Below are 26987 nucleotides of genomic sequence, written 5' to 3' on the forward strand. Positions count from 1 at the left end.
GAAACATACTGTATTTTTTATGAACGCTACCTTGTGCTAGGTATGTATTAACAACCTCACATTACGAGACCTGGCTAGTGGTTTGTTTACGAATGCTAGTGCTGACTCTTTGTGGCGATAATATTGAATTGCATATACTAATTACAACCGGATGATCAAAATGTAATTTGAAATGAATTCAAATGGACCTTAAAATATTCCTTTCTGCACTCACTCATGATAGTGATATTTGTGACCTGACCAAATTCACATAGAAATTTGAGTTATAGATCTGTCATTCTCTTTGAAAGCAAGTCTAAGAAGCGGTAGATATGGTCTATGTGCACTATTTCGATGCTTGCTGTTCTTATGTTTAGTCATTTTTGCATCTTTTGGTTTTGTACACTAACTTCGAAAAGCTGAAAATACAATATTTTGGGTTATTTTAAATATATTTCACAGTAGTTTAGGTGGTACAATGATTCTCTACACTGCTTGTTTTGTCACATAAACTGAAATTAGGCGAACTACCAGAATCTTAGCAACCAGAAAACGGCCAAGCAATTTCTGCATATTGCAACTTTAAGGCCTACCTTCATTACAAGGGTAGGGCTTGCACTAATCCATTTCATGACGTATGTACAGTAGCTGAAAAAGTCAAATCTGGTATCCATCAACATGGTTAGTCTCATTAATTGTCTAATGAAAACGACGGTAACACTTCTTAAGGGGTCCGTATTAAAGTGTAATTACATATGTAATTACACTGTATCAAGTATTCTAAATAATTGTAATAATTCATAGCTACACTGTAACTGGTGGCAATTGCAGTGTAACAATGAATGCTTGTTACCATGCTTGTTTCTAATTTCAAAGTTTACGATAACATCCAACTCACCAAATTTCAGCCTGCACAAACCACATGATAAGTGTTAGTGAATTGAAAACCGACCACCTCAGTGACCCAACTCTGCAATAAAGGGCTCTGGAGTCTGATGCCCTGTCCCAATAGCAAAAACGGTTCACATAAAAAAAGATCAAGTTATCTTTTGAGTCAGTGTTTTAGTCTGTTCATCTTTCCGTCGTTCTTGACTCCCAGTCCCTGCTGCTGAAAAACATCCCCATAGCATGATGCTGCCACCACCATGCTTTACCGTAGGGATGGTGCCAGGTTTCCTCCAGATGTGACACTTTGCATTCAGGCCAAAGAGTTCAATCTTGGTTTCATCAGACCAGAGAATCTTGTTTCTCATGGTCTGAGAGTCCTTTAGGTGCCTTTTGGCAAACTCCAAGCGGGCTGTCATGTGCCTTTTAGTGAGGAGTGGCTTCCATCTGGCCACTCTACCATAAATACCTGATTGGTAGAGATGGTGCAGAGATGGTTGTCCTTCTGGAAGGTTCTCCAATCTCCACAGCGCAACTCTGGAGCTCTGTCAGAGTGACAACCAGGTTCTTGGTCACCTCCCTGACCAAGGCCCTTCTCCCCTGATTGCTCAGTTTGGACAGGCGGCCATCTCTAGGAAGAGTCTTGGTGGTTCAAAACTTTTTCCATTTAAGAATGATGGAGGCCACTGTGTTCTTGGGGACCTTGAATGCTGCAGAAATGTTTTGGTACCCTTCCCCAGATCTGTGCCTCGACACAATCCTGTCTCGGAGCTCTACGGACAATTCCTTCAACCTCATGGCTTGGTTTTTGCTCTGACATGCACTGTCGACTGTGGGACCTTATACAGACAGGTGTGTGCCTTTCCAAATCATGTCCAATCAATGGAATTTACCACAGGTGGACTCCAATCAAGTTGTAGAAACATCTCAAGGATGATCAATGGAAACAAGATGCACCTGAGCCCAATTTCGAGTCTCATAGCAACAGGTCTGAATACTTATGTAAATAAGGTATTTCTGTTTTTTATTTTGAATAAATGTGCAAAGATTCCTAAAAAACTGCTTTCACTTTGTCATTATGGGGTATTGTGTGTAGATTGAGGAGAATTTTATTTTTGTATCCATTTGAGAATAAGGTTGTAACGTAACAAAATGTGAAAAAAGGGAAGGGGCCTGAATACTTTCCGAATGCACTGTATTATCGACATGTTTGCGCAGTGGCGAACCTATTGGACCTAGGCCTTCAGTGTGTGACAGGGTAATGATGCTGAAAAGGCAGCAACAGTAATACCAGCGCACTCATGTAGGAGAGTACACTTTTTGTAAAACACAGAGGGCCAGTGGTGTAGTGGAGGATATATGCAAGTATAAGCCTTATACCCACTTTCTTTTCAGTATATTCACTTCTTAATCCCCATTGATGCGTATCAAATTAGTGTAGTGGAGGTATACCATTTATCAATTATGTAGTACAATAGTGAAATGATGCACAAAGCAGCCTGCACAATCGCAAAGCATGTAAAGTATATTCACATGCGCTGTACATGTGCAGGCAGCCAGAGCACACAGCTCTCAACTGGTTTTGAAATGGAGCAGCTCACAGAAGAACGTCATCGGTAGCGGGCAGGGTAGGTAGGAAAGCCGTTTCAATTTATGATATCTACCAGTAAATGCTAACTAAGGCAACAAGGGGTATGCAAACCAGGTATTGAAAAAGTTTGTCCCTAAGTCTTGGTTAGTAGGCTATTTGTGTTCCACTCACATGATACAGGTGTCTTTTTTAAGCCCATAACCATGTGTGTGAGGTGTATACTTTTGTTTGAAAGTAGATTTGTTTAAGACTACCAAGAATCACTCTGTGTGACCCTGATTTAGCCCAATGCAGTAAAAGGTTAACTTCTTGTCGAAAGTTATTCTTGAAAAGGGAGAAGCTAACAAATTAGCAGCATCCTACTCGATAACATTTGCTGCAGCCGCTGCAAACTAGCCTACAACAAAAGATAGCTAGCTAGTCTGTGGGAAAACTATCATTCTCTATTGCGCAGTGACCTATTGGCCTTTGAGAAGGCAGAAATCTCCACATTATTTTGTAAAATCGGTCCCACCCATTACAAGTCAAAATGTGATTGGTTGATTGCACTGTCACTCCGAAATGTTGCCCTAATACAGTTGAATGGCAGATGCCTTCTGTCTAGCTTCTGATGGCCTAACCAATGGCTGACTTAGCTAGCGAGATTTCCCCAGAGACCACAAAAGAAAAATCCTGATTGGATCTTTTTTTCTCTTCAGTGTTAACCCTTTCCAACAAAAACTGAAGAGATTGAATCAGAACACAATTGAAAATAATAATATAATTAAAATCATAAGTATTATTTTATAAGAAGGCCCTCGTTGTTCCCCACTGTGTTTGGGTTAGTAATAATTTGTAGAGTGGCTCAATTTGCCCTCATCATGCAATTTGTTTTACCATTCTAAATGTCTAAAGAATCCATATGTTCTTCTGAAATATCGACACAGAAATACCCCCCCCCCCATTCTTGCAAGCTGACGTTAGCTAGAATAGATGGTTAACCTAATAAACCTATTGTGACCATTGACTCATTGACTGAAAATATTTCTGTTTTTGGAGATTCCTTTCTAAAACCCAGTGTGGTGTCACCCCGTGCATATGTACGCGATTCTATGGACACAATTAACAACCTCAAGACAATGCACAAAATTATTGGGGAGACGCTTATGGCTTGCTTTGATGTTGAATCCCTGCATACAAATATCCCCCACCAGGGAGGCCTAGAAGCCTATCTTAGTCAACGACCCACTGGTACACTCACTAGCACTAACTGTATTGTTGAACTTGCTCAGATTGTTCTGACTAAGACATTTTTCATATTTGAAAATGACATATTCATTGAACAGAAGGGAACTGCTATGGGTAGTAAAATGGCACCAAATTATGCCAATCTGTATGTGGGGTTGTTTGAGAAGAATGTGATTTTCAGCCCTAACAATCCATTCTTGCACCATATCAGACTCTGGAAACAAATTAAATCAAATCAAATTGTATTAGTCACATGCGCCAAATACAACAGGTATTACAGTGAAATGCTTACTTACATGCCCCTAACCAACAATGCAGTTTAAAAAATATGAATAAAAATAAGAAATAAAAAGAACAAGCAGTTAAAGAGCAGCAGTAAAATATCAATAGCGAGGCTATATACAGGGGGGTACCGGTACAGAGTCAATGTGCGGGGGCACTGGTTAGTCGAGGTAATTGAGGTAAAATGTACATGTAGATAAAGTTATTAAAGTGACTATGCATAGATAATAATAGAGAGTATCAGTGGCGTAAAAGATGGGGTGGAGGCGTGGGCTAATGCAAATAGTCTGACTAGCCATTTGATTAGATGTTCAGGAGTCTTATGTCTTGGGGTAAAAGCTGTTTAGAAGCCTCTTGGACCCAGATTTGGCGCTCTGGTACCGCTTGCCGTGCTGTAGCAGAGAGAATAGTCTATGACTAGGGTGGTTGGAATATTTGTCAATTTTTAGGGTCTTCCTCTGACACCACCTGGTACAGAGGTCCTGCATGGCAGGAAGCTTGGCCCCAGTGATGTCCTGGGCCGTATGCACTACCCTCTGTAGTGCCTTGTGGTTGGAGGCCCGAGCAGTTGCCATTACAGGCATGATGAAACCAGTCAGGATGCTCTTGATGTTGCAGCTGTAGAACCTTTTGAGGATCTGAGGAACCATGACAAATCTTTTCAGTCTCCTGAGGGGGAATAGGTTTTGTCGTGCTCTCTTCACGACTGTCTTGGTGTGCTTGGAGCATGTTAGTTTGTTGGTGAGGAACTTGGACGCTCTCAACCTGCTCCACAGCCCTGTCGATGAGAATGGGGGAATGCTTGGTCCTCCTTTTCCTGTAGTTCACAATCATCTCCTTCGTCTTGACCACGTTGAAAGAGAGGTTGTTGTCCTAGCACCACACGGCCAGGTCTCTGACCTCCTCCCTATAGGTTGTCTCATCGCTGGTGGTGATCAGGCACTGTTGTGTCATCGGCAAATTTAATTATGGTTTTGGAGTCGTGCCTGGCCGTGCAGTCATGAGTAAACAGGGAGTACAGAAGGGGACTGAGCACGCACCCCTGAGGGGTCCCTGTGTTGAGGATTAGAGTGTCGGATGTGTTGCTACCTACCCTTACAACCTGGGGGCAGCCCATCAGGAAGTCCAGGATCCAGTTGCAGAGGGAGGTGTTTAGTTGCAGGGTCCTTAGCTTATTGATGAGTTTTGAGGGCACTATGGTGTTGAACGCTGAGCTGTAGTCAATGAATAGCATTCTCACATAGGTGTTCCTTTTGTCCAGGTGGGAAAGGGCAGCGTGGAGTGCAATAGAGATAGCGTCATCTGTAGATCTGTATGCAAATTGGAGTGGGTCTAAGGTTTCTGGGCTAATGGTGTTGATGTCAGCCATGACCAGCCTTTCAAAGCACTTCATGGCTACATATGTGAGTGCTATTGGTCAGTAGTCATTTAGTCAGGTTAGCTTAGTGTTCTTGGGCACAGGGACTATGGTGTTCTGCTTAAAACATGTTGGTATTACAGACTCGGACAGGGAGAGGTTGAAAATGTCAGTGAAGACACTTGCCAGTTGGTCAGCACATTCTGGTAATCCATCTGGCCCTGCGGCCTTGTGAATGTTGACCTGTTTAAAGGTCTTACTCACATCGGCTGCGGAGAACATGATCAAATAGTCTTCCGGAACAGCTGGTGCTCTCATGCATGTTTCAGTGTTATTTGCCTCGAAGCGAGAATAGAAATAGTTTAGCTCGTCTGGTAGGCTCGTGTCACTGGGCAGCTCTCGGCTGTGCTTCCCTTTGTAGTCTGTAATGGTTTGCAAGCCCTGCCACATCCGACGAGCATCAGAGCCGGTGTAGTACGATTCAATCTTAGTCCTGTATTGACGCTTTTCCTGTTTGATGGTTCATCGGAGGGCATAGCGGGATTTCTTATAAGCTTTCGAATTAGAGTACCTCTCCTTGAAAGCGCCAGCTCTAGCCTTTAGTTCAGTGCTGATGTAACCTGTAATGCATGGCTTCTGGTTGGGGTATGTACGTACAGTCACTGTGGGGACGATGTCATTGATACACTTATTGATGAGGCCAATGACTGATGTGGTGTACTCCTCAATGCCATCGGAGGAATCCCAGAACATATTCCAGTCTGTCTAGCACAACAGTCCTGTAGCTTAGCATCTGTTTCATCTGACCACTTTTTTATTGACCGAGTCACTGGTGCTTCCTGCTTTAATTTTATTTGTAAACAGGAATCAGGAAGATAGAATTATGGTCATATTTGCCAAATGGAGGGTGAGGGAGAGCTTTGTACGTGTCTCTGTGTGTCGAGTAAAGGTGGTCTAGAGTTTTTTTTCCCTTTGGTTGCATATGTAACATGCTGATAGAAATTTGGTCAAATGGATTTAATTTTCCTGCATTAAAATCCCCAGTTACTAGGAGTGCCACCTCTGGATGGGCGTTTTCCTGTTTGCTAATGGCAGAATACAGCTCATTGAATGTGGTCTTAGTGCCAGCATCGGTCTGTGGTTGTCTGTAGACAGCTATTAAAAATACAGATGAAAACTCTCTAGGTAGATAGTGTGGTCTACAGTTTATCATGAGATACTCTACCTCAGGCAAGCAAAACCTTGAGACCTCCTTAGATATCGTGCACCAGCTGTTGTTTACAAATAAACATAGTCCGCCCCCTCTTGTCTTACCAGACGCTACTGTTCTATCCTGCCTAGCTAACATGCAATCATTGGAAAATAAAATCGATGACCTACGAGGAAGATTAAACTACCAACAGGACATTAATACAACCAGCCAGCTGTATGTTGATAATGTCATTGTTCAGCCACGACTCGGTGAAGCATAAGATATTACAGTTTTTAATGTCCCGTTGGTAGTTTAATCTTCCTCGTAGGTCGTTGATTTTATTTTCCAATGATTGCATGTTAGCTAGGAGAACGGAAGGCAATGGGGGTTTATTAGATCGCCTAAGAATTCTCAGAAGGCCTCTGTCGTCTTTTTCTCCGTCTTCTCTTCACGCAAATGACGGGGATTTGGGCCTTCAAACGCTTCATTGATGACGTATTTGTTCTATTACAGAGCACAGCAGAGGAACTTCTTCAATTCCACTCCTTCATCAATACAAGCAGTGAACCTTTGAAATTCCCCCTCACCTTTGATGCGAATGAAATACGTTTTCTTTACATTTTGATTAATAGGGAGGGGGTGGTTTTAGCACGGATCTATACAAGAAGCCAACAGACAGGAATTCTCTGTTACGAGGAGACAGCTTCCACCCTACACCCCTAAAAAAAGAGCCTCCCCGTTAGCCAATACAGTCGCCAACGCAGGATTTGTAGTACACAGAGTGACTATGACAAACAAGCCGTCTATCTGGATTAGTGTTTCAGACAGCAGGGTTACCCAGAGGAATGGCTGCAAGACGCAAGGGAACATTATAAAAATATGACCAAGGATGACAGCCTCACGCCCAAACCTCCCCGCCCTCCTGACCAACACCTTCAATGCTTCCTTCAATACTCCCCACTTGGTAAACAGTTTGACCACATCATTAAAAAACCCTGGCACATCTTGAGCACTGATCCACAACTGGAAAAGAGGTTAAAGAACCCCCGTGGCTAGACTTCAGAGGCGCCCCCAACATCAGTCAAATGGTGGTGAGGTTTGATCTTCCACCAGTGGCACGTGATACCTTTCTAGACAATGTCAGACGGTAACTTTAGATGTGGCGGATGTACCCAGTGTAACTTTACAAACAAATGCACAATGTTCAATCACCCTATTACGGCAAGGCCATTAAGATACAAAAAATGTGATATACCTGATCAAGTGTATTTGTGGTCTATGCTATGTAGGAAAAACAAAACAAGCTCTGAAAACATGGATAGCAGAACACAGGAAAAATATCAGGACCCTTGACCAGAGAAACCTTGTGGCTGCGCATTTCATGGAGGCTCGTCACAACATTAGCTCTTTGAGACACATTGGCATCGAACATGTTAAAACTTCTGGGGGGGATACTGAGAGGAGAATTGTATTAGATTCACCATGTGTGTACCATGTCTCCTAGAGGTCTGAACCAAGAGTTTACATTAATATTTCATTGATGTACAAGACATTGATTTGTCTTGTCTACCAGGTTACCCACTTGGTCATTTTGTAAATATATATTATTTTCTGTAACTACTACATGTACCCATCTCATTGTTATTAAATGATTGGAGATACACAACTTGTTTTTGCACCCGCCATGCGTCATGTCCGCAATGGTCACGTGAGGTGAAATGTGTATATTTTGGGATGTGAGACTCAGTTTGTTTGACCTGACCAAGATTCGTCTCGGATCAAAACTTTAACAGTGTACCCATGTGTTACACATCATCTTGGAGCCACCACCTCCTGCTGCTGATTTTACTTTCCACAAAGGCAATTTTTTATTTAACTAGGCAAGTCAGTTAAGACCAAACTCTTATTTTCAATGATGGCCTAGGAATAGTAGGTTAACTGCCTTGTTCAGGGGCAGAACGACATATTTTTACCCTATCAGCTCGGTGATTCGATCTTGCAACCTTTCTGTTACTAGTCCAACACTCTAACCACTAGACTACCTGCCACCCCAATGCAGCCCGCTGCGATGCTTCTTTGGGAAATCTGTTAACTTTAATTTTCAAAAATAGATTTGTCCTCGGTCGTAATTTTGACCTTGAGAAAACAACTACACTAAGTTAGCTAGCTTATCTAGCTAGCCTTTTACAGCCGCGATGGAACAGCTGTTGTTTTCAAACGCATCGGAAGTTCTTTGGAGTTCCAGGGTTCACTTCTGCTCCTCCTCAAAAATGTCTATGCTATCTTTGTTCATACATAAGCACATACAGACTCACGTCAATATATGTACAGTATGTTCCGTAGTTGCCATGGCGCCGTGTGGTCACCTAGGCAGAGAGCTCTGTAAATATTGTACTTTTGTACTTTTTTGTTGGGATAAAAGTCATATTTTTGTCATATAGTTAGCTAGCTAACTGGCTGTTTGGATTCAAATAATGCAGCCCCAGCTTTATTGCTTCATCTGTCGGGAAGAATTACAACTAGTACTGGATGCTGTGGCCAGAGATGGCAGAAGAGGCTCAGGGACTGTTCTTAACCACTGCCAAGGTGTGGTGGCTTTTCGTGCACTTTTCAGCAGCCGTAGCATCACCCAGGCAATGGAGGACCAGTACTTACGGAGGAGCAGGTCCTATGGAGGAAAAGCAGATGCGGTGCACGGATAAAGTGCTCCGGGCCTGTTTGTCAGACTGTCTTTGTTTCTCTCTGTCTGTTCTATTGATGCCCACTACCTCCGCTGAAGCTACACTGCCTTTCCAATCCAAACTGCCTCAACTCCCAGCCTTTCATACCATGTCAAATAAAGACATTCAATATCCATCTCTACCATCTAAATTTAAATGTGTTGTTTCTTTTTTTGGATTTTTATGCGCTTTGAGATTATTTTCTGTAATGAAAATCGCTATTCAAGTGAAATAAATTATTATTAATAAATTATCTGGGTCTTGTCTTATCCCCTGTTTTCTCCCCCTCCATCTCAAAGGTGTAAAATCGACGAGGAGGTGACCCACAAGGCGTGGTTGAACCGCTCAAACATCCTGTTTGCGGGGACAGACAAGTGGTCGCTGGACAGACGGGTGTCGCTGGTCAACAGTAACACTAGTGACTTCTCCATCCAGATAGAGAGAGTGGAGGTGGCTGACGAGGGGCTGTACACCTGCAGCTTCCAGGCCAGCAACAAGCCCCGCATAGCCCATGTCTTCCTCATCGTCCAAGGTGAGTCCCTGGGGGCATCTAGGTGGGGGGAAAGATGGGGTAGAATAAAATATTTGCATGTTTTAAATCTCAAGCCCAAATGCTCTCAAAGTGTCTGACATTGGTTGCGTACATTAATTAATTTGTCAAAGGATATTTAAAACATGCTAATTTGGGGGATATGGACTTGGTTTCTGGACAAGAACAGCTAACGAGTTAAGATTTGGTGACAGCAGCCAGGGAAAAACAAAAAAAGCATGGCTTTATCTTTCTCTTTGTCCATTGACTGTTTACAGGGTAAGTATACAAATATTTAGGTGTATTAGCCCTTTAATAGCTATATTTTAATGTGTTTACAGTTCATATTGTACTTGGTTCTGTAATGGGCACGTACCACTTTATTTACGGGATTATTTATTCACCTCCAGGTTTTAGTCCAGCAATTGTAAACACAACTTTACTTTTACTTTACAAAAAAAATGTAAAGTGACCCAAGGCCTTTGTTAGTGTTGTGCAGTGGATGGAGCCTTGGACTGAGCAAAGAAAGCAGCCAACCGAGTCCTTAGCAACTGTGCCTCGAGCCAATACATTAGCACTGATGCAAGTTTACCTCAGAACTGAGTGGGGTGGGTAGATCCTGGGGTAAGTGGGTAAGACGATATGGGCTGCTATACAGGAGGCTGTCCAACTGCCTGACTGAATAATTGACAGTGCAGGACCAGATCTGGCCTATCGTCAAGGCAACGGTGGAGTGAGTGAGAGTTTGACTGATCCTGAGTGACGTGATTTATTGGCGCCCGGCTGCTTGGCTGATGGATTGCAGACCTTTTCTCCCTGCATGTGTCAATTGTTATGTATATTGTACCTTGTGTACTAGCATATCGCAGTAATACAAGACCAGCGGAATAAAAATGAAAAATATTAGGGTATATATCAACTGGCCAACAAACACACACACACACACACACACACACACACACACACACACACACCATGCTGCTACAGAGATGGAGAGAGAGAGAGCAAGCTGGGCACGTTTCAGCAGTGTGTGTGTGTGTGTGTGTGTGTGTGTGTGTGTGTGTGTGTGTGTGTGTGTGTGTGTGTGTGTGTGCGCGTGTGTGTGTGTGAATACAGTACTTGCATGCGTGTGTGTCTGTATATAGGCAGGGTGCAGGCAGGATTACCCAGAAGGCTAAGCCAGCCACTCTCCAACAGACTGTTCACACAGTGCAGGCGCCAAGGAGAAGCATTTATCCGCAGGGCAAATGGGCACACAGATGACCATTTTCCCTAGTTTCCAAGTCGCCTCCAATTTCAGTCTTAACCGCGATATCACACACAAAATAATTACACCCCAGAGTCACTGCATCAAACAATGACGGCCATGGTGGGGTAGCGATGGCTCCAATCTTTGCTTTATCGCAAGAGTATTTTCGCCTGGCCAGAGAGTTAAAAATGGGATCCTGTGGTTAGATGCTTCGCAAAAAACAGCCTCATGGCCAAGCTCATTAAAAGCAACGATAATGGGCCATTTAAATTCAAGGGCCATCTAGTTATCTATCTAACTATATGCATAGTGCCTGCTCTGGAATGGCAATTTAGAGCAAAACACATTTGATGGTGGTCATGCTGTGAAAAGAAAAAAACAAAGCAACTACCAAAGAGAGAAACTTCTAGACCTTGAGTGAAGATTTCCATCCCTATATTCAACACCATAGTGAAGAACATTCTATAGCTTTGTCTTGTTATAATAGTAGTCAGAGAATCAGTGTTTGTCATTGGTAGTATTGTTATTTTGGTAACCCCTTACTTTTATGCTTGTCATTTCAGTTTTATACCTTGTTTATACTTTGCAAACAGTGAGGGGAGGGCAGCTTAAGTGGCTTTCCTCTTTTTTGTCAAGTCATGACTGTCAATAAAACCCAACTCTTTCGTCTTGCAGTGCCAGCCAGAATCGTCAACATCTCCCAAGACGTGTCAGTGAACGAGGGGGGGAATGTATACCTCTTCTGTCTGGCGGTGGGACGACCTGAACCCACCGTCACCTGGAAGGAGAACAAATGTAAGACGCCCGTCCCTGTCTACTGTCGTAGTACCCAGTCCTCATGTCTCCTCTCCCAGTTGCCCGTCCCTTTCCCAGTCTCTGTGTCGTGTCCTTTGTCCGCTGTCGTAGTCTATACTAACTTGTCGCTGTTTCCAGTCCCTTGTTTCTGTCCCCTGCCTGTCCCCTGTTTCTGTCCTTGTTTTCTGTCATAGTCCCCTACCCTCTGTCCCAGTCCCTTTAAGTGTCCCATGTCCACTGTCTCCTGTCTCTGTCACCTGCCCTTGTTACCATTTCCATCGCACCCAAGCTGTGGCTGCTGGTTCCCTCTCATACACACCACACACCCACACACCCACCCACACACACCCACACACACATCACATCACACATAATTATCCACAAATAATGCATGCCAGCCACAATCATCAGCATCTGTCACCATCCTCACTGTCACCGCCTTCACCATGTCAACAAAGCTAATAATGATGTTTGTCATTAGAACACTATTTATACATTGGTTTCGAGGGTGGTCGTGATAAAACGACTAATAAGCTAAGTCATATCCATTTAGATTTGTCCGTGAAATGATTCCTATCCTATTACCATTTCTGCCACCATCGATGGTAAGATTTTAAATGATTTACTTCATGTTGATGCATCTCATAGAATGTGTTGAGCATGTTGAAGTTACCCTGCTAGGCGTTAGATAGGTTTAGCACAGTGTTACAATGTGTTACAGTGACCTACTGGGGGTGCAACAGCTTGGAAGTAGCTGGGAGTCCTGCTCCATTTCCTCTCTGTGCCCTGATAACACACACACACACACACACCCTTAACGTACATTACAGCCACTTGCTGTGCTTGTCTGCAGACCTACAGCAGTTCTTCCTTGTCATCACTATACTCCCCCGCCCTCGTTCCCTCACACACACCCCTTCAGTTTGCAGTGTGAGATAGGGAGGCATTGTTATTCTGTGGGAGTCGCTGCAGCGAAGCCATGGGCTGCTGGGGGAGTGGTGGTGGGGAGAAAAGAGGGAGGGGAAAGAGAAGCCTAGAGAAACTGTGAGAAGCTGCGAACCATCTGTCCCTCTATTCAGACACTGCAGTCGGTGGGAGACAAATTGGTAGAGGGGTATCCCGCCTGGGTGTAGGGAGTCGGGACACACACCTTCAAGACAATCCACCATGCACCTGTCACTCTATTCAGACACTGCGTTGGTGGATAGATTACAGTGGGACCCTTACGTAGGTGTAGACACACACAACTTTAAGACAATCCTCTGCACCTGGCATGGTGGCACCGCGGTGGCATCTTTCCCCTGGTCACCAGGGCCCTTATTCATTAGAGCTGGCAACAGAAATAGTTTTAAAATGTTTTGCAACAGAAAACAACAGGTAGTCCCTCCCTGTGTCAGTCTATTTTCTTCCAATGGATGCCTAATGAATACAACCCAGATGTGTAAGTACTGCTCCTAGTACTGCTCCTGCCCACTTTATCTCTCACTGATACCATCTCCATCTCCCATTCACACTCTTTCACAGACATCACCTGAACCCCCATTAAATCTGAGACATCAAGCTCTTATCATTGGACATCTCATCCATTAGATAAAATGCGCACACACACACACATACATTAACACAGACAAATGCCCTCACTCACACACTCCTCACTTAATCACCAAACAGCACGCCACATCGATGCTCTCTGGCCCACCCACTCCATCGCATCAGACTCCATTCACTATGGTCTCAGTCAAACAAACAATGCCTGCCAGATGCTCGACTACTGCTGATAGAGCTAGAAAGAACCAGACCACCTCTGCTACAGAAACACTCCACTGCAATATAACTCAAAGGCTCTGACTGAGTCTGACTTCTCAGTGCTCATAAAGTGTCAACGTCCTATAAGGAAATAGACTACAGTTTCACTGCAGGGCAGATCTAAACTCTGACCTCTTTCCTTTCAACCATCCGTCTGGCTTCCTCTTTCCCCGCAGGTCTAATCTAAGTGTTTGGTTGGTGGTGGGAGTCCAGGCCTGCATCTGAAATGGCACCCCCACACATCTCCGTTGACGCTGGCTGAGCACCCAACTCTGCCCCCGGGGAAGAAGGGAAGGCAAGGGAAGAGAAAGAAGCCAGAGATCCAAATCCCTGAGACACAACCAGGGCTGCAGAAGACATATTTAAAGAGACTGGCCTAATATATTAGAGCTTCTAGAAAGGAGAGAGAGAGCGAGAGAGAGAGAGAGAAGGAGAGGGAGAGGGAAAGATAGAGAAAGCAGAAGAGAGAGACAGAGAGAAAGGAAATGAGAAAAGAGAAAGAGAGAGAAGGCGAGAAAGAGGAAGACAAAAATAAACAGAGAAAGAGAGAAACGGAGAGACAAAAAAAGAGAAAGAGAAAGGAACGTCCATTATTGACAGTAACCCTGGAGCAATGCCTTGCTCAAGAGTAGGGGATTAAACATGCAACCTTTCAGTTGCTGTATGGTGGCCGGTAGCCTAAAGCTTAGATCATTGGTTCAGTAACTAAAAGAGTGCTTGTTAGAATCCCCAGCCAACTAGGTGAAAAAATCTGTCAATCTGCCCTTGAGCAAGGCCTTTAACCCTAATTGCTCCAGGGTCACTGTCAATAATGGCTAATCCCCAGGGGGAGTGGGATGAGCAGAAAACACATTTCCATGTCATACTTGTACAGGTTACACACTTGTACATGTGTGAAACAGGACAAATACAAGCACCCCCTATTTTACATAGTGCACTACTTTTAATCAGAGCCCTAGGGGAGTCCTCTGGGTCCTGGTCAAAGTAACGCATTAAATAGGGAATAGGGAACTGTTTAGGAGGCCTTTTGCCTTTTGGTAGACCGTCATTGTAAATAAGAATTTGTTTTTATCTGACTTGCCTAGTTAAATAAAGATCAAATAAAAAACTAATAAAATGTAAAAAAAAATCTGAGGCAGCCCTAGGTCTTCCTCCAGTAGTGTTTGTGTAAGCGTCTGATGGAGCTGTACTATTTTACAGGCCATTGTGAGAGCTATGAAAATTCACTGGAGGACTGATTCCCTGATATGATCTCGCTGCGGAGGAACGGTCAGCGATAAGTCAGAGGGAAGTAGGGAATGAAGGGGAGGGGTAAGGAGGATGCTGTGCTCTGACATATTACATCACACAGCTGCTGAGAATGAAACTAGTCACAAAAGTGCACATGAAATACCCCGACCGGACTTCCCTTTCTCTTTATTTAGATTTCAACCACTCGTTCTCTTTCTCTGTTTCTTTGTGTATTTCTCTCTCTCTCTCTCTCTCTCTCTCTCTCTCTCTCTCTCTCTCTCTCTCTCTCTCTCTCTCTCACTCTCTCTCTCTCTCTCTCTGTCTATCTCTCTCTCTCTCTCTCTCTCTCTCTCTGTCTCTCTCTCTCTCACTCTCTCTCTCCCTCTCTCTCTCTCTCTCTCTCTCTCTCTCTCTCTCCCTCTGTCTCTCTCTCTCTCTCTCTCTCTCTCTCTCTCCTAGAAGCCGTCTATAATATATTAGGCCAGTCTCTTTAAATGTCTTCTGCAGCCCTAGTTGTGTCTCAGGGATTTGGATCTCTGGCTTCTTTCTCTTCCCTTGCTTTCCCTTCTTCACCGGGGGCAGAGTTGGGTGCTCAGCCAGCGTCAACGGAGATGTCACAGGGGAGCCAAATGTATTAGGCTAATGTTATGAGTGAATAACATTGCTGTAAACCCCCCAACGCGTCTCGCCACCGCTGCCACTACTCGCTACAGGGTGGCGGGCGGCAGGCTGTACCGCCACTGCAGCAGCTGCAGATAATCATCTCCAGCTCAGTAGCCGCAGCTAATAATCCCCCAGTATAATCTTCAATTGGAACCGCCGCGTTAATCTCTGACAGGAATTATCGCTACCGTTTAGAGTGTCTTGCGTCAGTTGTTACTCGGGTGCAGGCACATGTGTGTATGGGGGGGCTGGGGGGGGGGGGGGGTTGCTCGACAACACTGTGTGTGTGTGTGTGTGTGTGTGTGTGTGTGTGTGTGTGTGTGTGTGTGTGTGTGTGTGTGTGTTTGTGTGTGTGTGTGTGTGTGTGTGTGTGTGTGTGTGTGCGCGCGTGTGCGTGCGTGTGTGTGTGTGGAGGCCAGTGGTCCACTGACTGGCTGGCTTTTTAATTTTTTTTATTATGATAACTGAGCAGCAATTTAAGCTGTGGATTTCCTTGTTAGCAGACAGATTATGTATTTTGTCGTGTTCCACAGCCTGGCTTCTTTAATGGGGAAAATAGGAGAAAAGCTTAATGGTGTTGGAGCTTGGAGGCTGCCAGACAGACAGCTGGCTTTGTGGAGACACACAGTGGGGCAATGTTCCCTCTCATCGCTGTCCTTCTAATAACACCTCTGCATCCATTCCCTTACACGGATAAAGCCAATATATTCTAGCCTGCCGGTCTCTTTGACTCAGTAAAGACTTTTGCCGTCACGTCGCCGGAGGAAAACGAGGGCTGCTGAAGTGTGAGACAGACTAATTTGCTTGTCAGGGCACTAGGGAGTTTTGTCAACACCACATAACAGCCCCATATTGTTCGTACTGCATAGTGACGCACACACTGTTACCCTGTCGAGTTTGGTGTGGCCAACGTTTAAAAATAAATACCTATTTATTTCTGTAGAGGCTTTGTGAAGTAGTGATGTAACATTGTTGTCAAGCCTCAGTCCCTAGCTTCAGTATCTGCTTATCTGTTGCTCACGGACATACAGTAACTCCAACACAGATCTAGGACCAGCTTCCACCTCCTCCAATCCTAACCTGGCAAAACCCCCAAACTGACCATAAATCAGCATCTAGGGTAACTTTATTTTACACCTGGGTCGTGTTCATTAGGCACCAAATGGAAGGAATATAATTTGATCTCTGAGAAATTAAGCTAATTGATTGGCCCTTTGAATTTATAGGATTCATATAATTTTCAATAAATATGGTACCTAACATCCAATTTGGACCATAATTATTTCTAACAATGAGTAAGACATGAGGAATCACCCACAGACCAGTCACCCACAGACCTCCCACACCCCACACCAATCCCACCCCAACAACCAGTATACAGTATCAGTTCTCTATGTCTGACAAGTAGTACGGAGCTGCGCTTGGAGTATTGCTTCTTCAACCTTTGTGAATTTGTTGATAGTTTTATTCCCCTGTTCAGAGAAAATAGCTTGTATTCTTTACCATAAATGATTGTGAAGAACCAAGTTTTTCCCACTTGATGCTGCTGTTCCTGCTGCTGCCACCAGAACCATTTAATCTCATCATGAGCAAAAGCTATTGGTTTTCTACCCAAAGCTGAAAAGACAATATTGTGATCCATTTGTGACCGACCAGCTCGATTCGGTCTTAAGTAGCAACATTTAAAATTGTGTTTTTTACATATGATAAAAGTAGAAACGCAGAGCAAGCACAATGGTATAACATACACTACAGTTTCTGTATAGCACTTTGTGACATCGGCTGATGTAAAAAGGGCTTTATAAATACATTTGATTGATTGAATGAGAAAGTAATGCTGCTTTGAAAGTTGATAAACTTGTAACCCCACTTTTGAGAAAATAGCCCTTGAATGTTTTTGTACACGTACTGGAAAGTTCTTTGTCTACACCCATTCAGCACTGTTCACACCCTCTTAAGCCTTAGCCCCACCCATCTCTTTAAGGATTCACATACATGACATCAGCAGCCTGGTGGTCCAAAATAGCCTAACTGGTGTATTTTAACACCAATAAACCCATCAGTTTAAAAATTAATTTACTAACCAGGCAACTTAAAGCAACTTTCTTAACAATACTTTGGTTCGTTTTGTAGCTTGTTAGCTAGCAAGCTAATGTTAAGTTACAGGAAAATAAACTCACAACACGCTCATTATTTACAAGTTAACGGCAAGCAAATTACAGAAAATAGCTTACGGTAGTGAGAATTTTTGAGCTTGGACACTGTCTTGTTGGCCTAACGTTATATCCTAATTGGACTTTAATGCAGGTCATGTTGTTCTTCACATTACCGTCGCTGGTAAACACACACTATATCAAATCAAATCAAAGTTTATTTGTCACATGCACAGAATACAGAAGGTGTAAACGGTACAGTGATATGGTCCCTTGTATAGTGGAATATTTTGTTTAGACATGCAGCTAGCTAGCTAGCTACAAATTGAACCATAATCCCAACTCATAATGTTACTACGCTGCATCAACCTGCAGGTAGCTAACCAACTAGATTCAATGTTAGCTAGCTAGCTAGCTAACATTAGGCTATAACTAGCAATGCAAATGGCTCTGAGATACAAATAATATTACTACACAGGTCATACACGTAATGTTAGCTTGTGAGCCAGCCAACTAACGTTAGCTAGCTGGCTAACAGTATGCTTTAACTTGCAATGAAAATGACTTTCTGACTAAATTAAAAACGAACAGTACCAGTCAAAAGTTTGGACACACCTACTCATTCCAGGGTTTTTCTTTATTTTTACTATTTTCTACATTGTAGAATAATAGTGAAGACATCAAAACTATGAAATAATACATATGGAATCATAAAGTAACCAAAAAAGTGTTAAAGAAATCAAAATATATTTTATATTTGAGATTATTCATAGTAGCCACCCTTTGCCTTGATGACAGCTTTGCACATTCTCTCAACCAGCTTCATGAGGTAGTCACCTGGAATGCATTTCAATTAACAGGTGTGCCTTGTTAAAAGTTAATTTGTGGAATTTCTTTCCTTCTTAATGCGTTTGAGCCAAACAGTTGTGTTGTGACAAGGTAGTGGTGGTATACAGAAGATAGACCTATTTGGTAAAAGACCAAGACCATATTATGGCAAGAATAGCTCAAATAAGCAAAGAGAAATGACAGTCCATCATTACATTAAGACTTAAGACATGAAGGTCAGTCAATCTGGAAAATGTCTTTGGTCTGATGAGTCCAAATTTGAGATTTCTGGTTCCAACCGCCATGTCTTTGTGAGACGCAGAGTAGGTGAACGGATGATCTCCTCATGTGTGGTTCCCACCGTGAAGCATGGAGGAGGAGGTGTGGGGTTGCTTTGCTGGTGACACTGTCAGAGATGTATTTAGAATTCAAGGCACACTTAACTATTACATCATTCTGAAGCGATACGCCATCCCATCTGGTTTGCGCTTAGTGGGACTACCATTTGTTTTTCAACAGGATAATGACCCAACACACCTCCAGGCTGTGTATAGGGCTATTTTACCAAGAAGGAGAGTGAAAGAGTGCTGCATCAGATGACCTGGCCAATTGAGATGGTTTGGAATGAGTTGGGCCGCAGCGTGAAGGAAAAGCAGCCAACAAGTGCTCAGCATATGTGGGAACTCCTTCAAGACTGTTGGAAAAGCATTCCAGGTGAAGCTGGTTGAGAGAATGCCAAGAGTGTGCAAAGCTGTCATCAAGGCAAAGGGTGGCTACTTTGAAGAATTTGTTTAACAGTTCGTTGGTTACTTTATGATTTCATATGTGTTATTTTATAGTTTCGATGTCTTCACTATTATTTTACATTGTAAAAAAATTGTAACAAATCAAGAAAAACCCTTGAATGAGTAGTTGTGTCCAAAGGTTTGACTGGTACTGTAAAATATCTGAAAATGAGTCTAGCTAGACGCTCTTACCCGTAGTCACGGATGAACGCTTCTCCCTCTCTGTCACGGATGCCATGGTTGCACTTGGTTTAAAGAGGTAATTGTATTTATTAGGGATCCCCATTACTTATACTTCCTGGGGTCCAAACATATTAAAGCACTTACATTACATATTAAACATATGATAAAACAGGACATCATATAACATTATCACACCACTTCATATCTACAATGCAAAATGTTTAATACCACCATACAACAATATCACAATGTATGTGTATGCATGTGTTTGTAACTGTCTGTGTGTGTCCCTTCACACTCCCCGTTGTTCCATAAGGTGTATTTTTACCAGTTTTTTTATCTGATTCCACTGCTTGCATCAGTTATCTGATATGGAATAGAGTTCCATGTAGTCATGGCTCTATGCAAACTCAACAATAAAAGAAACGTCCTCTAACTGTCAACTGTGTTTATTTTCAGCAAACTTAACATGTGTAAATATTTGTATGAACATAACAAGATTCAACAACTGAGACATAAACTGAACACGTTCCACAGACATGTGACTAAGAGAAATTGAATAATGTGTCCCTGAACAAAGGGGGGGTCAAAATCCAAAGTAACAGTCAGTATTTGGTTGGCCACCAGCTGCATTAAGTACTGCAGTGCATTTCCTCCTCATGGACTGCACCAGATTTGCCAGTTCTTGCTGCGAGATGTTACCTCACTCTTCCACCAAGGCACCTGCAAGTTCAGACAGTTCTGGGGGGAATTGCCCTAGCCCGCACCCTCCGATCCAACAGGTCCCAGATGTGCTCAATGGGATTGAGATCCGGGCTCTTCGCTGGCCATGGCAGAACACTGACATTCCTGTCTTGCAGGAAATCATGCTCAGAACGAGCAGTATGGCTGGTGGCATTGTCATGCTGGAGGGTCATGTCAGGATAAGCCTGCAGGAAGGGTACCACATGAGAGAGGAGGATGTCTTCCCTGTAACGCACAGTGTTGAGATTGCCTGCAATGACAACAAGCTCAGTCCAATGATGCTGTGACACACCACCCCAGACCATGACAGACCCTCCACCTCCGAATCCATCCCGCTCAAGAGGACAGGCCTCGGTGTAACGCCCATTCCTTCGACGATAAACTCGAATCCGACCATCACCCCTGGTGAGACAAAACCGTAACTCGTCAGTGAAGAGCACTTTTTGCCAGTCCTGTCTGGTCCAGCGACGGTGGGTTTGTTGCCGGTGATGTCTGGTGATGACCTGCCTTACAACAGGCCTACAAGCCCTCAGTCCAGCCTCTCGCAGCCTATTGCGGACAGTCTGAGCACTGATGGAGGGATTGTGCGTTCCTGGTGTAACTCGGGCAGTTGTTGTTGCCATCCTGTACCTGTCCTGCAGGTGTGATGTTCGGATGTACCGATCCTGTGCTGGTGTTGTTACACGTGGTCTGCCACTACGAGGACAATCAGCTGTCCGTCCTGTCTCCCTGTAGCGCTGTCTTAGGCGTCTCACAGTACGGACATTGCAATTTATTGCCCTGGCCACATCTGCAGTCCTCATGTCTCGTTGCCCAAGGCATGTTCACGCAGATGAGCAGGGACCCCGGGCATCTTTCTTTTGATGTTTTTTAGAGTCAGTAGAAAGGCCTCTTTAGTGTCCTAAGTTTTCATAACTGTGACCTTAATTGCCTACCGTCTGTAAGCTGTTAGTGTCTTAAAGACCGTTCCACAGGTGCATGTTCATTAATTGTTTATGGTTCATTGAAGAAGCATGGGAAACAGTGTTTAAACGCTTTACAATGAAGATCTTTGAAGTTATTTGGATTTTTACGAATTATATTTGAAAGACAGGGTCCTGAACAAGGGACGTTTCTTTTTTTGCTGACTTTAGTACTGTACGCCTCCCATAGTCTGTTCTAAACTTGGGGACTGAGAAGAGACGTCGGGTGGCATGTCTTGTGGGGTATGCGTGGGTGTCCAAGCTGTTTCCAAGTATTTTAATGTTAGCTCTCTGTGTACTATTGAGGGCCAGCCATGCTGCCCTGTTCTGAGCCAATTACAATTTTCCTAAATCCCTCTTTGTGGCACCTGACCACACTACTGAACATTAGTCTAGGTGCGACAAAACGAGGGCCTGTAGGACCTGCCATGTTGTTAGTGTTGTTAAGAAGGCAGAGCTGCCATAGCTACTGTTGGAACAATATGTTTTGACCATGACAGTTTACAATCCAGGTTCACTCCAAGCAGTTTAGTCACCTCAACTTGCTCAATTTCCACATTATTATTTACGAGATGTAGTTGAGGTTTAGAGTTCAGTGAATGATTTGTCCCAAATAAAATGCTTTTAGTTTTGGAAATATTTAGGACTAACATTTTCCTTACTACCCATTCCGAAACTAACTGCAGTGTTGCAGTCATTTCAGTTGCTGTAGTAGCTGACGTGTATAGCGTTGAGTCATCCACATACACAGACACACTGGCTTAACTCAAAGCCAGCGGCATGTCGTTAGTAAAGATAGAAAAAAGTAAGGGACCTAAACAGCTACCCTGGGGAATTCCTGATTCTACCTGGATTATGTTTGAAAGGCTTCCATTAAAGAACACCTTCTGTGTTCTGTTAGACAAGTAACTCTTTATATACATTATAGCAGGGGCTGTAAAGCCATAACACATACATTTTTCCAGCAGCAGATGATAATGTCAAAAGCTGCACTGAAATCTAACAAGACAGCCCCCACAATAATTTTATCATCAATTTCTCTCAGCCAATCATCAGTCATTTGTGTAAGTGCTGTACTTGTTGAGTGTCCTTCCCTATAAGCGTGCTGAAAGTCTGTTGTCAATTTGTTTACTCTGAAATAGCATTGTATCTGGTCAAACACAATTTTTTCCAGAAGTTTACTAAGGGTTGGTAACAGGCTGATTGGTTGGCTATTTGAGGGGCTTTACTATTCTTGGGTAGCGGAAATACATTAGCTTCCCTCCAGGCCTGAGGGCACACACTTTCTAGTAGGCTTAAATTGAAGATGTGGCCAATAGGAGTGGCAACATTGTCCGCTATTGTCCTCAGTAATTTTCCATCCAGATTGTCAGACCCCGGTGGCTTGTCATTGTTGATAGACAACACAAACTTTTACGGAATTCAGAAGTACAATTCTTGTCTTTCATAATTTGGTCAGATATACTTGGATGTGTACTGTCAGTGTTTGTTGCTGGCATGTCATACCAAAGTTTGCTTATCTTGCCAATGAAAAGTCATTTAAGTAGTTGGCAACATAGTGCGTTTTGTGATGAATGAGCCATCTGATTCAATGAATGATGAAGCCGAGTTTGCCTTTATTCTGTAGACAGGGGTTTCATACAACAGGCTTCTTTCTGTGTGTTCTTTTTTCAACCTCATTCACATATTTGCAATCAAACTCTAGAATTTTCTCCATCTCCTTAGCTATCATACTCTGCTTCCACCGGGCATTCCACTGATTTCAAAACTCTGTCCTCCAGAAAGTGGAGCGCAACACTATTGCAGTTATTTGTGTGTGGTGGCAGTAATAGCAACAGCAGCATCTAGCAGGCAAAAATTGATACTTTCACACTAATTGATTTAATCGACCCTGAACAAACGCAAATTTCAGCCTGTGATGACCTCTGACCTCTATCATTTGACCCTGTCCTTTGTCCAATCAGATGGTCTAATGAGTGAGGGGGAGTTCCTGGACATAACAGAGATCAAGCGGCATCAGGCGGAAGAATTTGAGTGCATCACTAACAACGGAGTGACGCAGCCCGACATACGCAAGGTCAAGGTCACCGTCAACTGTGAGTGTCCCTATAAACCACAAAACACACGCATGCACTCACATACACAGACACACAGACAGACAAAGAAACAGTCACAGACACAGACACCCGACACATAGTATACCTCCCATACGATAATACTATACTGAACAAAAATATAAACCCAACATGCAACAATTAAAAATATTTTGCTGAGTTACAGTTCAGATGAGGAATCAGTCAATTGAATTAACTTCATTAGGTCCTAATCTATGGATTTCACATAACTGGTTATAGATACCTTTAAAAAAAATGGGCCTCAAAATGGGCCTCAGGATCTCGTCGTGGTATTTTTGTGCATTCAAATTGCCAATCGATAAAATGCAATTGTATTCATTGTACGTAGATTATTCCTGCCCATACCATAACCCCACTGTATCCATGGGGCACTCTGTTCGCAATGTTGACATCAGCAAACCACTCGCCAAGAGTGTGCAAAGGGTGGCTATTTGAAGAATCTCAAATATAAAATATATTTTGATTTGTTGAACACTTTTTTGGTTTCTACATTATTCCATATGTGTTATTTCATAGTTTTGATGGGGTTTTTTAATGTAATTTTTTTATTTCACCTTTATTTAACCAGGTAGGCTAGTTGAGAACAAGTTTTCATTTACAACTGCGACCTGGCCAAGATAAAGCAAAGCAGTGTGACACAGACAACAACACAGAGTTACACATGGAGTGAACAATAAACAAGCCAATAACACAATAAACAAGTCAATGACACAGTAGAAAAAAAAGAAAGTCTATATACAGTGTGTGCAAAAGGCATGAGGAGGTAGGCAATAAATAGGCCATAGGAGCGAATAATTACAATTTAGCAGATTAACACTGGAGTGATAAATGAGCATATGATGATGTGCAAGTAGAAATACTGGTGTGCAAAAGAGCAGAAAAGTAAATAAAATAAAAACAGTATGGGGATGAGGTAGGTAGATTGGGTGGGAAATTTACAGATGGACTATGTACAGCTGTAGCGATCGGTTAGCAGCTCAGGTAGCTGAAGTTTAAAGTTAGTGAGGGAAATAAAAGTCTCCAACTTCAGCAATTTTTGCAATTCGTTCCAGTCACTGGCAGCAGAGAACTGGAATGAAAGGCAGCCAAATGAGGTGTTTGCTTTGGGTACGATCAGTGAGATATACCTGCTGGAACGTGTGCTACGGGTGGGTGTTGTCATCGTGACCAGTGAACTGAGATAAGGCGGAGCTTTACCTAGCATAGACTTATAGATGACCTGGAGCCAGTGGGTCTGGCGACGAATATGTAGCGAGGGCCAGCCGACTAGAGCATACAGGTCGCAGTGGTGGGTGGTATAAGGTGATTTGGTAACAAAACGGATGGCACTGTGATAGACTGCATCCAGTTTGCTGAGTAGAGTAATGGAAGCTATTTTGTAGATGACATCGCCGAAGTCGAGGATCGGTAGGATAGTCAGTTTTACTAGGGTAAGTTTGGCGGCGTGAGTGAAGGAGGCTTTGTTACGAAATAAAAAGCCGATTCTCGATTTGATTTTGGATTGGAGATGTTTAATATGAGTCTGGAAGGAGAGTTTACAGTCTAACCAGACACCTAGGTATTTATAGTTGTCCACATATTCTAGGTCTGAACCGTCCAGGGTGGTGATGCTAGTCGGGCGGGCAGGTGCGGGCAGCGAACGGTTGAAAAGCATGCATTTGGTTTTACTAGCGTTTAAGAGCAGTTGGAGGCCACGGAAGGAGTGTTGTATGGCATTGAAGCTCGTTTGAAGGTTTGTTAGCACAGTGTCCAAGGAAGGGCCAGAAGTATACAGAATGGTCTTCACTATTATTCTACAATGTAGAAAATATAAAAAATAAAGAAAAATCCTTGAATGAGTAGGTGTTCTAAAACGTTTGACCGCTAGTGTATGTCTTAATAATTTTATATGTCATGTATTTATCAACCTCAACCTTTCTCGACCTTGAAGGTCACTGAGCCTTTCTTTGTCTGAGCTTAACTTTTAATCACTATCGTTGTGTACATATGTTAAAGATTTCTCTCACTTCTCCCTCCTTCTTCCTTGTTCAGACCCTCCCATGATCACAGACGTGAAGAACATGCCAGCCCAGCTGGGCAAGACGGCCATTTTGCGCTGTGAGGCCATGGCAGTACCCACGGCCTCCTTTGAGTGGTACAGAGACGACCGCAGGTAAGAAAAATACCTCCTCCTTCTCCTCCTTTTCCTTCACTTTTTCTCTAATAGGACGGTTTTGCTAGCACAGACTGGAATTTGTTCCGGCATTCATCCAATGGCATTGAGGAGTATACCACCTCAGTCACCGGCTTCATCAATAAGTGCATCGATATCCAACCAGAAGCCATGGATTACAGGCAACATCCGCACTGAGCTAAAGGCTAGAGCTGCCACTTTCAAGGAGCGGGACACTAATCCGGACGCTTATAAGAAATCCCGCTATGCCCTCAGACGAACCATCAACCAGGCAAAGTGTCAATACAGGACTAAGATTGAATCCTACTACACCAGCTCTGATGCTCGTCGGATGTGGCGCGAGCCTACCAGACAGGCCTTTAATGCTCGCTTCGAGGCAAGCAACAGCGAAGCGTGCATGAGAGCACCAGCTGTTCCGGATGACTGTGTGATCACTCTCTCCATAGCTGATGTGAGCAAGTCCTTCAAACTGGTCAACATGACTGGTTGCATCACCACCTGGTATAAAAACTGCTCGGCATCCAACCGTAAGGCGCTACAGAGGGTAGTGCGTACGACCCAGTATATCACTGGGGCCAAGCTTTCTGCCATCCACGACCTATATACTAGGCAGTGTCAGAGGAAGGCCCAAAAAATGTACAAAAACTCCAGTCACCCAAGTCATAGACTGTTCTCTCTGCTACAGCACGACAAGCGGTACCGGAGCGCCAAGTCTAGGTCCAAAAGGCTCCTACCCCCAAGCCATAAGACTGCTGAACAAGTAACCCCCCCCCTTTGTTTTTACACTGCTGCTACTCGCTGTTTATTATCTATGCATAGTCACTTTACACCTACCTACATGTACAAATTACCTAGTAAATATTTTCTTAACTCTATTTTCTTAAATCTGCATTGTTTTGTTGGTTAAGGGCTTGTAAGTAAGCATTTCACTGTAAGGTCTACACCTGTTGTATTTGGCGCATGTGACAAATACATTTTGATTTGATTTAATAGGTTTGGTAGATTTTTTTCCTGTATTGCTAACACATCCTTTCAGATATAAACAAAGTTATTTCTCTCTCTCTCTGTCTGTCTTTCTCTCTCGAATAACACATAGCCCCTCCTCTCTTTAACTACCTCACCTGACAATTCTGATAGTCAAAATTTAACAGCACTTAAATCTACAATACCTTCTGGTGTACCTTCTCTCTTTTTTCCCTCTTTCCCATGGCACTTTGTTTATATTTGAAAGGATTGGGTAAATGTAACCAAAAAGATGAGCTTTTACCATATTACTCATTGCAATCCAATCCTTTGCTGTCGAGAGAGAGAGAGAGAAAGAACACAGAAAAGAGAGAGAGGGGGGGTGGGAGAGAGAGAGAGCACAGTCTAATGGGGCACACCAGGAAGTATGGTAGGTTTAAGTGCTGTTAGATTTTTATTGGAATTGTCAGGTGAGGTAGTGACAGAGAGGGGGAATGTGTTATTCTGAGATCTCTGGGGAGAATATAGTAACAGTCTCCTGCTAAGAGGTGTGATT

The 26987-nt window shown here is 43.3% G+C and overlaps 1 protein-coding gene across 2 annotated transcripts in view; it reads left to right on the top strand.

Moving 5' to 3' along the window:
* The window catches only part of LOC115177102 (igLON family member 5), a 142213-nt gene that overhangs the window by 108255 nt on the left and 6971 nt on the right, over nt 1-26987 (top strand). The window contains exons 3-6 of one of the 2 annotated variants that reach the window (XM_029737606.1): nt 9533-9765; nt 11687-11806; nt 23125-23256; nt 25327-25447. In XM_029737606.1, the coding sequence (XP_029593466.1) occupies nt 9533-9765; nt 11687-11806; nt 23125-23256; nt 25327-25447 (606 nt within the window). The remainder of the gene's footprint in view (nt 1-9532; nt 9766-11686; nt 11807-23124; nt 23257-25326; nt 25448-26987) is intronic. The other variant, XM_029737607.1, reaches the window with a different exon arrangement.

The sequence above is a fragment of the Salmo trutta genome, chromosome 37 (assembly GCF_901001165.1).
Source record: "Salmo trutta chromosome 37, fSalTru1.1, whole genome shotgun sequence".
In the NCBI taxonomy this organism is placed as follows: domain Eukaryota; kingdom Metazoa; phylum Chordata; class Actinopteri; order Salmoniformes; family Salmonidae; genus Salmo; species Salmo trutta.